General features: G+C 36.8%; 1 protein-coding gene across 2 annotated transcripts in view; it reads left to right on the top strand.

Annotated features, from left to right (window-relative positions):
* Ccdc88a (coiled-coil domain containing 88A) overlaps positions 1–12,890 on the top strand; it is a 125,494-nt gene extending 112,604 nt beyond the window's left edge. Inside the window, exons 26-33 of one of the 2 annotated variants that reach the window (XM_051165166.1) lie at positions 1,220–1,303; positions 2,259–2,462; positions 3,174–3,245; positions 4,739–4,819; positions 6,911–7,179; positions 7,375–7,834; positions 11,585–11,684; positions 12,155–12,890. In XM_051165166.1, the coding sequence (XP_051021123.1) occupies positions 1,220–1,303; positions 2,259–2,462; positions 3,174–3,245; positions 4,739–4,819; positions 6,911–7,179; positions 7,375–7,834; positions 11,585–11,649 (1,235 nt within the window). In that variant the 3' untranslated portion in view covers positions 11,650–11,684; positions 12,155–12,890. Of the gene's footprint in view, positions 1–1,219; positions 1,304–2,258; positions 2,463–3,173; positions 3,246–4,738; positions 4,820–6,910; positions 7,180–7,374; positions 8,999–11,584; positions 11,685–12,154 lie in introns of those variants that run through there. The other variant, XM_051165165.1, reaches the window with a different exon arrangement.
* The last annotated feature ends 1,665 nt before the right edge of the window (positions 12,891–14,555 follow it).

Here is a 14,555-nt window from a genome sequence, read left to right as displayed (position 1 = left end):
CAAACAAGTAGAAAGGCTATTTTAGCTTGCACACTTTTCAATGAATACTCACCAATTTATCCAAAACAACCAGCTTTGCGTATTCCATGCTGGTGACAACCTTCTAAGAACAGTTATCAAGGTTGTGCATATTTTCATGTTGTTTTCCTAAATGTATAAATTTTATATTAAGTCATTCCAATATATAACTTAGTTTTTCTAATGATGCCTATACTTGAGCAATAATCCTTTAATTCACAAATTGTTTTTCTGGAGTGCTTCCTTCCTTCCTTTTTTTTTTTTTTTTTTTTTTTTTCATATAAACTCACCCTATGGGCCCTTCAAAATGGGCTCATTTAAATTTGTTGTTTATTAGTATGTTATTTTATCCACCTAAATGTTCTGCCTGCCCTTATGCCTGGTACCACAAGCATCCTTGGTGCCTTCAGAAGCAGAAGAGGGCATTGGATCCCTGGAACTGGAATTACAGACCATTGTGATCTGCCATATGGATGCTGGGAATTGAACTTGGGCCCTCTGAAAGCAGCCAGTGCTCTTAGCTGCTGAGCCATCTCTCCAACACCCAAATATCTTTAAATGTTATAGTTCCCTCCCATTTTGCTTGCTTTGGGGTTCCTTTTTATTAGCTTTTTTAGAACTTATTGCCAACATTTATTGCTGATGTCAAACTATTCTTTTTTCCTCCTTCTTTCAACGAGCATCTTGTAAAATGAGGCTAATATACCTGCTGTTTCGTCTCTAGAAGGACTTGTTGGAAGAGTGTGCATTCCCACAGTGCTGATAAACAGTGCACTAGATTCTAGTCTAAATCAGTATTTTCTTATTAGACATTAGGAGACTAACAAAACAACTAAAGTTTATAATATAAACCACCAATAGATTAAATTTTAAAAGTAACTTTTGTAATTTAACCAGGAAATTTGTTTTCTCCCTACGTAATTCTAACTAGTTCCTGTTTTTATAGGACTGTAGCCAGTGCTTTCAAAGTATGTGCTCCTCCCCACTGTCTTCAGTGCTTTCCAAGTGTTGCAGTAGCAGAGTGCATGCTTCCTATTTCACTGTCTTCAGCAGCAGGAGGGTGTTAGCTGTAACGTAGCATACATAGCTGAGACCAACATTCATTCCTGTCCTTAATTTCAACATTTAACTCCCATCTGTTCTTCTCCCTTTTTTCTTTCATTTCCCTGTTTCTGTTTTTCCTCATGCTCTGACATTAAAGTGGTTGCACTGAAAAGACTGCCCTTTTTGAGGAACAGACCGAAGGATAAAGACAAAATGAAGGCCTGCTACCGTCGTTCCATGTGTAAGACTTTATGACAGTTCAGCTTCTTTCAAATGACTACACTGGCTTCCATTACTAATTTTTCACTAACCTTTCTCTGGACTGTACTAATTTCCTATTTTGCAAAGTGCAGTCTTTCTTTAATATGAAGAGCTGGAAGAATATTTTTTCAAAGAAGGCATTGAACTTGCACTATATGTATACTACCCCTACATATATATGCATATGTTTAGTAATACATGCAGTATACTTGTAAATGTCCAGTGCACTCTCAGAATTGGCAAAAAACAAACAGACTTAATTTTATATGCCATACAGATCTTCCCCAAAGAAGTTTAAGGAAAAAAATATAACAAACTCTTTAGCATTAGGAATTTATTTCCTTAATGAACCTAAGTAAATAAATAAATGAATAAAGTGGCCTATAATCCTTGAACATGTTTGTCATTCTTTATGTAATAATCTTGGCTTTCTCTTTTTAAGTGAAACTGGTAATGACATGACGTTACTCTGAGTATCTCTTTCAGGTTTTTATTAATTAGTAAATGTACTTGATTTATAAAGATGAAGAATTTACTCAGTAACCTGCTCTGACCAAGGACTCTTTCATTTTCAATAATGACAATGTGTAAAATTGCTCTCCATCTTATCTCATTCCATTTTTGTCACCATAAAACTACATTCTGAAGGCTTCTAATTATATTTTACACCATAGCACAAAAGCATGGCAGTTGTACATAGTATCCTTTCTATCTTTAAGAGAGGGGTGGGGTGTGGTAAGAGTACTGAGGTATGTCAGCCTTTGGCCTCATTCCATTCAGCTGAATGCATGTCATTACTCAAATGGCCTTGTAGTTACAGTTTGGGGCCCATTTGCATTAATTCATAGACAAAACCAGACCATTCTTAATACAAAATAGAAATAAGGGCCAATCCATTGATCATGCTGATTCATTTGCTCTCATTTGCATCCCAGCCATGAATGACCTGGTGCAGTCCATGGTCCTAGCAGGAGGACAGTGGACAGGTAGTACTGAGAATTTGGAGGTCCCTGATGATATTGCAACGGGTAAAAGGAGAAAAGAATTGGGAGCTATGGCCTTCTCTACTACAGCCATCAACTTTTCAACTGTCAGCTCTGCCGCGGCCTTCCGACCCAAGCATTTGGTTAATAATAAAGGTATAGGCCGTCTGCTCTTTGCACTGTGGTGTGTAACTGTTGGCAACGGGTATTTTAATTTGACTTCCCTGTGTACTTTTTTTTTTTTTCAAACAACCTGAAGTAATTACCAAGCCACGATCTAGATTTGATTTGGGAAATTTTTCAAGTTCTTTCAAGCTTTTAAGATACTGTATAAATAATGAGAATCTTTTCTAGTCCTCCTCTCATTATAAGTAGCTGATGAACTTACATGAAATGGAGAAGAAAGTCAGATAGAGTAGAAGAGAGGCCAGGCAGTGGTGGCGCACGCCTTTAATCCCAGCACTTGGGAGGCAGAGCTCTGTGAGCTCAAGGGCAACCTGGTGTACAGAGCGCATTCTAGGACAACAAAGGCTATGCACAGAGAAACAAACAAACCAAAAAAAAATCACTTTAAAGTGGAAAGTAGGAGGCAGAGGTATATTTGTTTCTTAAAACCCCAAAGCACAACTTAAAAGAGCTACATAGAACAGCATGGTTTTGCTTTGCTTTGCAGGGACCTTGGGGGCATTGTTTCATTGCTTCCAGTGTTTTCTTAAGTCAATTCTCATCAGCTACTCTTGTCTTCTAGTTCCAGCTCCGAGCTGTATTTTACATAGCGGAAAAGGGGTTTCTATACTCTGTGTAAATACTTAGAATGAAGCTGTTTTAGCACAGAATTTGTTTATGTTCATGTGCTATTTCGTGTAGATGCTACATCCTTTGAAGATGTGAGTCCACAAGGCGTTAGTGATGACTCTAGTGCGGCATCAGGAGTTCATGGTAAGCGATGAGCTTAACTTAGATGGCACATATTGCATACTGAATGGGAATGCTGAGATTCTTGCACTGAATAGGTGAATGTGGGTGGCTTTGCCTCTTTTATTTCTTCTAACACTGCAAGTTTCCCTTTTAATCAATTAAGTCAATTAAGTTTTAATCAAGGTCATTTACAAAGTATGCCTATATAATCCTCAGAGGTAATTTTGTTGCCACTAACATATAAGATTAACTATAAGAGTTGCATTTTGCCAGGCACAGTAGCACACACCTGTAATCCCAGCACTCAGGAGACAAAGGCAGACAGATCTCTGTGAGTTCAAGGCCAGCCTGGTCTACAAAGTGAATCCAAGACAGCCATGTCTACACAGAGAAACCCTGTCTCCAAAAAAAAAGAAGAAGCCGCCACCGCCAACAGGATGGCTCAGTAGTAAAGGGCACTTTCCATGCAGGCTCAGCAACCTACATTCAGCCACAGAGTCCATGTAAACGTGGGAGGGAGAAGGGGGCTGGAGAGGTGGCTCAGCACTTAAGAGCACTGGCTGCCCCTCCAGAGGTCCTGAGTTCAATTCCCAGCAGCCACATGGTGGTGCACAACCACTTATAATGTGATTTGATGCCCTCCTCTGGTATGCAGTTAGAGAACTGTATACATATAAGTAAATCTGTTAAAAAGTGAAAATAAAATCTTAAAAAAAAAAAGTCAATGAAGAGGAAACTCCACAAAGTTGTCCTTTGACCTCCCACCCCGTGCCGGCATTCACGTACATGTACATAATAGTTAAAATTGAAAAGATGTTAATATATAGAATGTTAGATGGCTCAGCAGTTCCCAGCACCACGTGGTAGCCCACAACCATCTACAACTGCAGTTCCAGGGAATCGGATGCCCTTTTTGAGTTATGATGGCCTCAAGCACAGATATGGTACATACACATACATATATGCAGGCAAACACTTAAACACAAAAAAGTAAGCCTTTAGAAAATAAATTTAGCTGGACAGTGGTAGCACACACCTTTTATCCCAGCACTTGGAAGTCAAAATTAATTAATTAAAAGTAATGTATTGTGATATTACCAGTACAGATGGTCACATTCCTCCACTTCATGACATCTCTGAAGCATGGGGGTTCCTTACCTAGTCTGTTGTAAATTACCTGAGAGACACTAGGGGAACATGTCATTTTATTAAATAAAAAACATTGTGGTATCAATCTCTAGAAATCATTTTCAAATATAAATATGATCTCTTTCTCCCCTTTCTTTCTCTCTCCTTACTATTTTAACTGTTTTTCCAGAAGTACCATGTTCTAGAATATCTACTAAACTAAAAATGTCTGTGCTTTCTAACCTGTGTGATTCACCATCTGTAAGCATGCCCAGGCTGAGAAAATATGCATGATTGTTTCCTCAAGGCATTCTGTGGCCAGAATGTAGAATCCAATGCTATCAGATGGACTTTTCATTACACTGTTTCCTGATTTTTCCATTTAGCCTCAAGACCAGCCAGCCTTGATAGTGGCAGAGCATCCACTAGCAATAGCAATAATAACGCTTCCGTCCATGAAGGCAAAGGTATGCTGCAGGAGATGCGTTAATGTGCCCCATATGCCTTCCAGCTTGTTGACAGCTGAAAGACAGGAGCTCTGTATGCACGCGGCCCTGCCTGACTCCAGAACCAGCCAGACAGGAGAGAGTGGGAAGTGGGGTGGAGTTTCTGGTGATAAAGTGCAAAATCCAAATGAGCTATATTAGAAACATGGTTTTCTGGAATGCTTGCACCTTTTACATTGTGATACAGATGTATTTCAATGTAAACAAATGTAAAATCAGGAGCAGTTATTTTGTCTTCAGTTCTTCATTTTCACGGATAAAATTAAACATAATTACCCATAGGTCCTTATTTTAAGTACCATTTTGTGCTTGACATCTGAATGGTTGTCCTTGAGTTTTTTCATAATGCATGTACATTGCTTGTATTACTAGTATTTTAAAATTTCTTTATCTTACTTTGTCAACAAAATACACGCCTCTCTTTTTAATATAAGAAGCAATCGTGTCTGTGTATGTATGTCACATAAGTAGATACATATGTCTCATACATGGCTCATACAAAGAATTATTTCAAGATTGTTTACTTCTGTGTTTTAATATGTATTCCAAGGTGAGGTTTTTAAGTAATAGCTATAATATATTTTCTTAAGATTTATTATTGCCTTTACAGACTCTGAGCTTGTAAACACTACCGTATCTATTCTCTGTGCTCTAGATTTGTACAACTATAATGAGTGCACTTGTTCTGTCACTTTTGGATTATAACATTACTTGTCGCACTCATTTTTTATAGTTAGTTTTATGACTTTTATTTCAGTGATCTGAACTACATAGTTTGAGAGGAATTAAATGTTCCTTTTCTTAAAAAAATTATTTTATGTATATTAGTACCCTATCTGCATATACACCTGCAACCCCTAAGAGGCCATCAGATCACCTTACAGATGGTTGCGAGCCACCATGTGGGTACTGGGAATTTAACTCAGGACCTCTGGGAGAGCAAACAGTGCTCTTAACCACTGAGCCATCTTTCTAGCCCCTAAATTTTCTTTTTTATAAGCCATATCTGATTTAAAAATATAGTCTGAAACTATGAAAAATTCTTTGAAAATATTAGAAAATTAGCTCTGAAAAATAGCACAATTTTAGACAAATTCTTTGATGAGTGCCTTACTCTTTATGATTGTATCACTTTCTGTCTTGATATGCAATAGTTTGGTAGTGATAACCGTCCTATAAAGGAGTAGTGAGCATTCTTAGGACTGTGTTGTAGAACTCTGCCCACTCCATTACAGTCTTCCAAGGTTACATGGTGGCAGTACCAACAGTGAACATCAGAGCCAATCAGATAATTCACACCCTGAGGAAAGAGTAAGCCAGACATGTTCACATGTGCCATACATATGCCAACATTTGGCATGGTGAACTAGGACAACCTAGCCTACATACCAAGATCCAAACCATCCTAGGTGATATAGTAAAGTCCTGTCTGAAATAGTTTGTTTCATTTTTTTTATGGGACGTGTGTATTTCATATTTCCTTTTGACTTTCCTTTTGTGTATACTAAGTTCTTTAGACATTTTTAGGGATTTTTATTTAGTAATCTTTTTTGTAATCTTTTCATTCAGAAATCTTTGAATAAGTAATTGAATTGAAACTTCATAGACAGAGAAAATTAAAGTAATTATTTTTCACTGAAATGTTTTGGACTTTATCATTCTGAAATAATTTAAAATAGGTTCTTTTTCTGAATTGTGAATTATTTTACAGTTATTTGAACCTGAATTGTTAATGCTTATTATTCATTCATTCATTTAGTCTGTAGTATATTGAATGATTGTTTGTTTTGAAATTCTCTTTTGGATTTGACTCTGGTGACAAAAGTATGATTTGCCCTTATAGAACTTTGAGTATTTGTCAGTTTAATAAAAAAGCAGTTCTGGCATCCAACTGTTAGACTGGGGAACAAGTAACATAGCTTAAGTAAACATGCCTAAATGGAGTTTAAAGTCAGTGTGGCTGCTAATAGAATTAGAACCCTGCTAACAAATATTACACACTAGTTCCTCATTTCTGTTATTTAAGTATCAATACAGCATTTACTCCCAAAGCAGGTGCAGTTAATAACCAAAGCAGGCCACAAAGCCACAGCAGTGGAGAATTTAGTCTGCTTCAAGAGCATGAGCCCTGGTCCAGCAGCGGCAGCAGTCCTGTCCAGTATCTGAGAAGACAGGCCAGGTCAAGCCCTGTGCTCCAGCACAAAATGGCTGAAGCAGTAGAGGGCCAGGCACATCACAGGACTAAAGCCGGCTCCCCTGGAAGTGAAGTCGTTACTCTACAACAGTTTTTGGAAGAAAGCAACAAGCTTACCTCAATACAGGTTAGTTCTATTATGGTGGCCTTGATTTAAATGAGCAACACTAGTTAAATGCCTTGTGAATGAACCTTAGAATTTTTTTTTTTTAATTATAGAGTACTAAGAGATAACAGCAGCTCTGTAGTGTGTAGTTCGGTTTATCAGGAGAATTTAGACATGGCTATACTCAGTAATCTGCACTGCTTTTACTTTTAACAGTTGAAGTCCTCGAGTCAAGAGAATCTTTTAGATGAAGTAATGAAAAGTTTGTCTGTCTCTTCTGACTTTCTGGGGAAAGACAAGCCAGTTAGCTGTGCCCTGGCCAGGTCAGTAAGTGGAAAAAGTCCAGGGGACTTCTATGATAGACGGACAACAAAACCTGAATTTTTGAGAACTGGTCCTCGAAAGACTGAAGATGCCTACTCCATTAGCTCTGCAGGGAAACCTACACCAAGCACTCAAGGAAAGATAAAACTAGTAAAGGAAACCTCTGTGTCAAGACAATCAAAAGATAGCAACCCTTATGCCACTTTACCTCGTGCAAGCAGTGTGATCTCTACTGCTGAAGGAACAACACGAAGGACAAGCATCCATGATTTTTTGAGCAAGGACAGTAGACTGCCCGTGTCCGTTGACTCAGCACCACCTACTGCTGACAGCAGCACCACTGCAGCACCTAGTGAGTACCGTTTACCGCAGCGGCCCTCTGACGTGCCGACCCATGCTAGAGGCCATCAGGCCCCTGGTGATTTAGCTGCACACACTGAATCTCTTTATATCCAGGCTAAAAATTCAAAATCAAGAAGGCTGTGTTTTCTAAACCAAACTTTTACCACTGTTAAAATGTCTAGTGATGCCTTTGGAATATCAGCTAACGAGGGCCATGGGTCATTGGCTGTGGTTCATTCGTCTCAGCCATTTCTATCCCTGAACACAGAATTGGTTAGTAACATAAGTGGGCTACCTCCCAAGTCACTCATCAGAGTAGCTGACCAGACCTCTGCCTCTTTGGGTAAAGCTGCACAGAAAGATAACAAACAGTTTTCTGGTAGTCAGAACCCACAATCTTCTGTAGATAGCAACAGTCTTACCATTCCTGCATGCCTCTACCCTGAGGACACAGAAATTGCATTATCAGTTTCAGAGGATAGTCAAACTGTTTGGTATGAATATGGCTGTGTTTGATCAAAACTGCATAATATGTTAATATTATTTGCCAGGCTTATATTTTTTAAATTGTTACATAGAGTTCAGCTGTATAAAAAGGCATGTATAGAAACATGAATGTGTAACCACACCAAAGTCTGCATGAAATAGTAATTACATTGTACATGTTTTGCATGCCTTTAAAACCCCCAACCATATATGTTTTTCTTTCGTATCTTTTGTCACTTGATAAAGATGATGAAGATACTTTGATATCATGAAGCATGTTAAAATAGTTGCATGTTCTGTTACCAAGAAGAAATCATATCCAAGTCATTGTTTGGCTGCTTCTAAAAAGAGTGTTTGTTCATTTGTTCTCCCGCCTTCTCTGACAGTCATCCTTATTTCTTGAATCTACACTTCATTTTGCACATGTACAGTATTAATAAGGGAAATGGTTTTTGAAATGTCATTTTCTTTTGTCACTTAATCATGTTATCTATCCTGTTCTCTTTTCAAAGAAATAGTTAACAACTCAACTCAATTTATAAAGCATTGTTCAAATTTAAGATATTGTTTATTCATTAATGTGTTATTCCTAGAAATTTTCCATTAGATTTCAATGTGATTTACACACTGATTAGGTGCAATTGTATTATAATTCTCTTCTTGGTGCTGTCTTTTTCTGATAAAAACAATAGCTTAAGTACCTCTTCAAGATGACTGCTTTTTTTGTAATCCTTTAACACACACACACCCAAGGGGGAAAAAAAAATCCATTTTCTTGTTTCTTTGTTTTTTTTTTTTTTTTTTAAACATATGAGTCAGAGAAAGAGAAATAAACCAAGGCACTCATTATCTTGGGGATTTGTATTTTTACTTCAATTCAGAAGGATAAGCAAGCTTTTTATGATAAAAATTTTAACTTCTGTCGTTAACTGACTACTAAACTGAATATGTACATCTTTAATGCAGACTCTTTAAAGCTAATATATTGTGCTAAAATATAAAATTCGGACTTGTGAGCATAAAAATAGAAAAAGTATATAGTCTTCATTCTAAAATTTATATTAAAAACATAGTCTTGCCTAGTGTAATAACTAGTACACACCTTTAGCCCCCACATACACCGCATGCTCTATTCCCTGGGAGGCAGAGATGGGTGGATCTCTGAGTTTCAGGCTAGCCAGGACAATGTAGTGCGACCCTGTCTCAAAAAATCTAAACAAAAAACAACAAAGAAAAAAAAAACAACAAGTCTTTAGCTCTCCACCCCCCAAAACAAAATCCACACAAGGTAGAGATATGATCTAAAACATGGACTCAGGCTCTCTGTAGTTTTAAACTACCTTCCTGAGCTCATGCCACTCTTAACGGAAGTCAACCTCAGTCTCTCCGGCTATTAAAAACCTATAATCTGACTTGTTTCTGCAGGATATTTTGTCTCAGGAATGTTTTTGTGACTTTGATTCAGCCTAAATATTACTCACACTAACTCAGCCTAGGTAGTCACCGTAGGTAACTTAATGAGTGAAAAGGAAATTATTGTTGTGTACTTAATGCATTGAGCTGTTGTTGTTAATACCAGATAAAAGAGAAAAACTTCAAGGAGTCTCTACTTAAATTTTTATCCTTAGCCTGGCATGGTGGCGTAGGCCTTTAGTCCCAGCACTCAGGAGGCAGAGGCAGGCGGATCTTTATGAGTTCAAGGCCAGCCTAGTCTAGAACATGAGTCTAGGACAGCCAAGGCTACACAGAGAAACCCTGTCTCGAAAACAAACAAATATATATATATATATATTTTTTTTTTTTTTTCTTTTTAAAAAGGTTCCCCTCTTGTATATACACAGAATGACTTTATGGATAGACCCCTGCTGTTTACACTGGTGACCTTGTTTTCTTCCCTTACAGCTAATCAGGTGAATATGGAGGTGTTTTTATGTATTTTAGAGCCACCTAATACACTTTCTGCACAAATACATCACAACCTTGTACTATCAATTTTTGTCTAGTCAGTCTTAATACTTCAGATAGTTTTGTGCTATTCTTTTTCCTTTTGTTCATAGCCTACTAGTAAAATTAAATGGTAAAGGGCTGGAGAGATGGCTCAGAGGTAAAGAGCACTGGCTGCTCTTCCAAAGGTCCTGAGTTCAATTCTCAGCAACCACATGGTGGCTCATAACCATCTATAATGAGATCTGGTGCCCTCTGCCTGGCTCACATGCAGGTAGAATACTGTACAAATAATGAATAAATCTTTTTTTAAAAATTAAGTGGTAAACATAGTTAAAATTGGAGGCTATATGGCAGAAATGCTTTCCTTAGTTTTGGACATCATAAAACTGGCCGTTACACTTTTTCACACTAATTTGCAAAATTAATGTTAATTTTGTTCATTCAAAATACATTTTAAGTTATGTATTTTATAAAAACTATGTGTTTTATTTTATGAAAGTGAACTTGAAGATTTGTGTCTCTAATGGGTATAAGGATATATCCAGTGTTTTGCAAAGTGTGCAAAGTGTATGTCAGACAGGCAAGTGACCATGTTTCCTGGGGCTGTTGTCTAAGGGTGCAGTGTGGACTTCTCCCAGAGGACATCACAACTACGGCTGGGAGTTTCACCAGGTGCCACTAGTGCCTTATCTTGTCAGTAGGGAAATAAAGCCTTAGTAACCACATAGAAGTGCCTGTGTGCCAACAGACATTTTTATCTCAGCGTGAAAAATGAAGCGTCTACACTTACTTGCCAAAGATTAGAAGATTCAGTATCCTAATTTTATAAATAATAAAACTGATAGCATTTAAAACTCGTGGCCTGGCCTTGTGCAAATCACACCCATGATCAGTGTGACAGTTGAGCAGCTTTATTTAAGCCAACTGTAAACAGGTATAAAATGCGCCTCAGCCCTTGTGTTCACAGTAAATAATACCAAAATGTAGATGTTTTCTACTATTGTATTGCAACTTTTTTAGCTTAAAATTATGTGATGACCATTAATATGTATTATAAGAATATAGTAAGTGTGCAAGCCTCTGACACTAAGATGTGGAAAAGGCAGGTCTTTTAGATTTATATAAAATAGTTACCACATTCACAGGTGTGTTGCTTATGACTTTAAGGTATAAATAATAGGCTTCATGTAATAAGGTGTCTGTCAGATTAATAATTTTCCCAGTTTTAGACTCCTCTGTGTCCTACCCATTGAGCTTTTTAGTTTATCTTCATGAACTGTGCTGTTGAACTTTTGACTAAATAACATGAACTACTTTTCTCCCACAGATTTGAACCAAGTACAAGAAAGCAGAAATTCAAAAAGCAGGTCTAGGGAGCAGCAAAGCTCCTAATTCAGTGACCCACTGCATGACATGTGGGCCAAGTGGTGAGTTTCCTGCTTGAATTGTAAATGAGTTTAGTCTCATTCTACAGACTAACGGAATTAAGTATGATAAAAAGTGCACATTGCATTAACAGATTAAATTTTGCTTGCTGAATCCACTGACGTTCTCCCTTGCTTACTTAGTAAAGGTTAGCTGTCTGCCATGGGTTTTTGCCTGTCTGTTTGGGTAGCAAACCTTTTAAAACTATTTTCTCTCAATTTAAATTTAATTTTAGCAGTGAATAACCTGGTCTTTCATGCAGTTACAACTTCTAAGTAATTGGTAGGAACGCACTAAATGCCTACCATACAAAGAACAGCTCGAATGTTGCCTATGGTTTCCTGTCACTCTCATTTCCATACAAACACCTGTGCATGCTGTTCTTACGGTAGCTCCCTGTAGCTTATATTTCTCTTACCTTCAAGCTGTTCTTATATTTTCTTTCTTCTTTCTGTCTTTTAACAAAATACAGAGAGAAAAGTGTCCTTCAGTTTCTCAGTATGAAGACTTAATTTCTGAAGTAACAAGACACCTAGCAACTATAGGACTATTTAAAAAAAAAGTAAAGAGATTTTAACACATCCCTTCGTGAATAGATCAGGCAAGAAATACAAACTTCACTCTTCCTTGAATCAAGGAGCACTACTGGATCAACTGCCAAACGTAAAAGGTTTTAGGACACTGTACAGTGCGTTGAGCTCTGCTGAATAAAGGACGTTCTCTCACTGAGGACCAAGTGTCTTAAGGTCAAGTATTCTAAGAACAACCTGCTTCCTTCAACATTTGTTTATTAATTTATCCTTGTTTGCTTACTGCTTTTGCTAAATATTACCCAAAAGCTAGCCATTTATATTTAGTTGTGTAAATCTAAATTAAGTGCTGTAGTATTTTGTGGAATGTACTATCTATCAAGATGCAGAGAAAACTGTTTGGGCATGTCAGCGCCTTTTTTCATTAGCAGACTGCATGTGTTGGTACGCTGGTTATTTTGTTTTGTTTTTAGAGTCAGTTGTTTGGATGCACTGCAAAGGAAACTCAATTCATAAGATATACAGAAGATTCCATAATGAGATAACAGAGTTAGAGAAACTGTATGGTACTAATCTTACTGCTTTCCCTGATAAGCTGCACTAGGCATTCATAAATGGATCCAAGATAAAAATCATTTTTCTGGAACTTTTTTTAGTGAGATGGTTTTCCAACAAATAGCATTTACAAGATAAAGCAACCGTGTTTTTAACTCATTTCCCTTCTTTGCTATTGGGTTTTTTTTTTTTTTTTTTTTTTTTTAATATGAGAGCTGATTGTTGCTTAAGAAGTTTTCTTACAGCAAAATAATGTAAATAATTTCTAAGATCTACATTTTTTCAGGAACTCATTTACTATTAAGGTTGTCATTTATTACTAAGAATTTTTCTGTTTTTGTCCTTTATAATATTATATTAAACTTGATAACTAATATAGGTAATTTTGAAATATTTGTATGTGTTTGTTACCTTAAACATTTGAAAGAAGCACAAAAAAAGTAGATTTTGTTAACCCAGAGAAACACCAATTTTTTAGTAGTAGCAATTTTATATCACAGTTTTATTTTCTTATGAAGTCTAAAAAAATGCATTGCTACTCATTATTGCAAGCTCATTGTTTAACATAAAAACCAGAATAATCTTTTGAAATGAAAAAAATACTATTTTTATTTTAACAGTACACTTCTTAAGCTCTTATTACCAGCTCTGAAGAACTTTTTGAATAATTACGCATTCCATAATGTGTGTTTTACAAGCTGTGTATCATCACTAACCCAGTAGCACGACAAGTCTCTTTTCTTTGCCCTCCTTTTCCTCTTTTTGTTACTCTCTCCCCCACTCTCTCTATAATAGGCCACTAGCAGGTTGTGTTTATAGTGACCTTTGGAAAGACCATCAATAAAAAAAGACACAAAATGTTTAGTTGATCAGAAGTTGAAAGCTAGAAAACTTGGATTTATTTAACTCAGTGCTACCAGAAAACAATACTATAAAATTAAATTGCTTTGAAACTCTTGAATGAAAGGTGCTATTTAAATGTAAATACAAAGGATTTTTACTGAAACACAGTGTTGTACAACAGAAATACTAAAAAATCTATTGTCTAGACTTTGAAATATCTCTTCACCATGACTCCTTGGTTCAAGTGTCAGATTGGTAAATGGGTATCATGGCAGTCTAGAGACTTGCATGTAAACAAAATATGTAAATTCACTTTTGGTTGAGTAGTTGAAAAATGAGTGTACAATTATGTTTTAGCTTAATATAGTAAGTGGGTAAGTTAGATTTATATTAACTAGCATCCAATTTGCACAATTAGCACACATCCCAGGACAAATAATGAGTGTGAGGTGACCTAATGAGGGTGAGTGATAATGCAGTTTGACCTCTCTATGATATCAGTACCCTAAAACAGAACCTGCTTAGTTAACTAGCACCTACCACTTCAACTGAAAATACCTGTAATGTATTAAATTGGAGTAGGTCGACTTTGGAGAGAAAAAAAAAAACCAAGGGACTACAATGAGACTATTAAAATATTTGATGTCATTATATCCATTGCCTTCCTCCCACCATTTCAAGAAAAGACTAGATGATAACCACATCGTTCTTCTTCTCAGTCTACTTCGGAAGCAGTCGTGTAAGAAGCTAAGCCAAATGGAAATGAACCCGAACCATTTTTCTTAACAGGCCTGAACTCACCTTTGTTATCTGGTTTTATTCCTAACCCAGCTCCTAAGCTTCTAAGAACACTAAAAAATCAAATTAACAGTGTCAGCTCAGAGCTCTAATAATATGCCTCCTCACTGGCCATGGAAATGTTTTGCTCCAAGTTTTTTTGAGTTG

The sequence above is a fragment of the Acomys russatus genome, chromosome 22 (assembly GCF_903995435.1).
Source record: "Acomys russatus chromosome 22, mAcoRus1.1, whole genome shotgun sequence".
NCBI lineage: Eukaryota > Metazoa > Chordata > Mammalia > Rodentia > Muridae > Acomys > Acomys russatus.
This window is presented reverse-complemented; position numbering and strand designations above follow the sequence as displayed.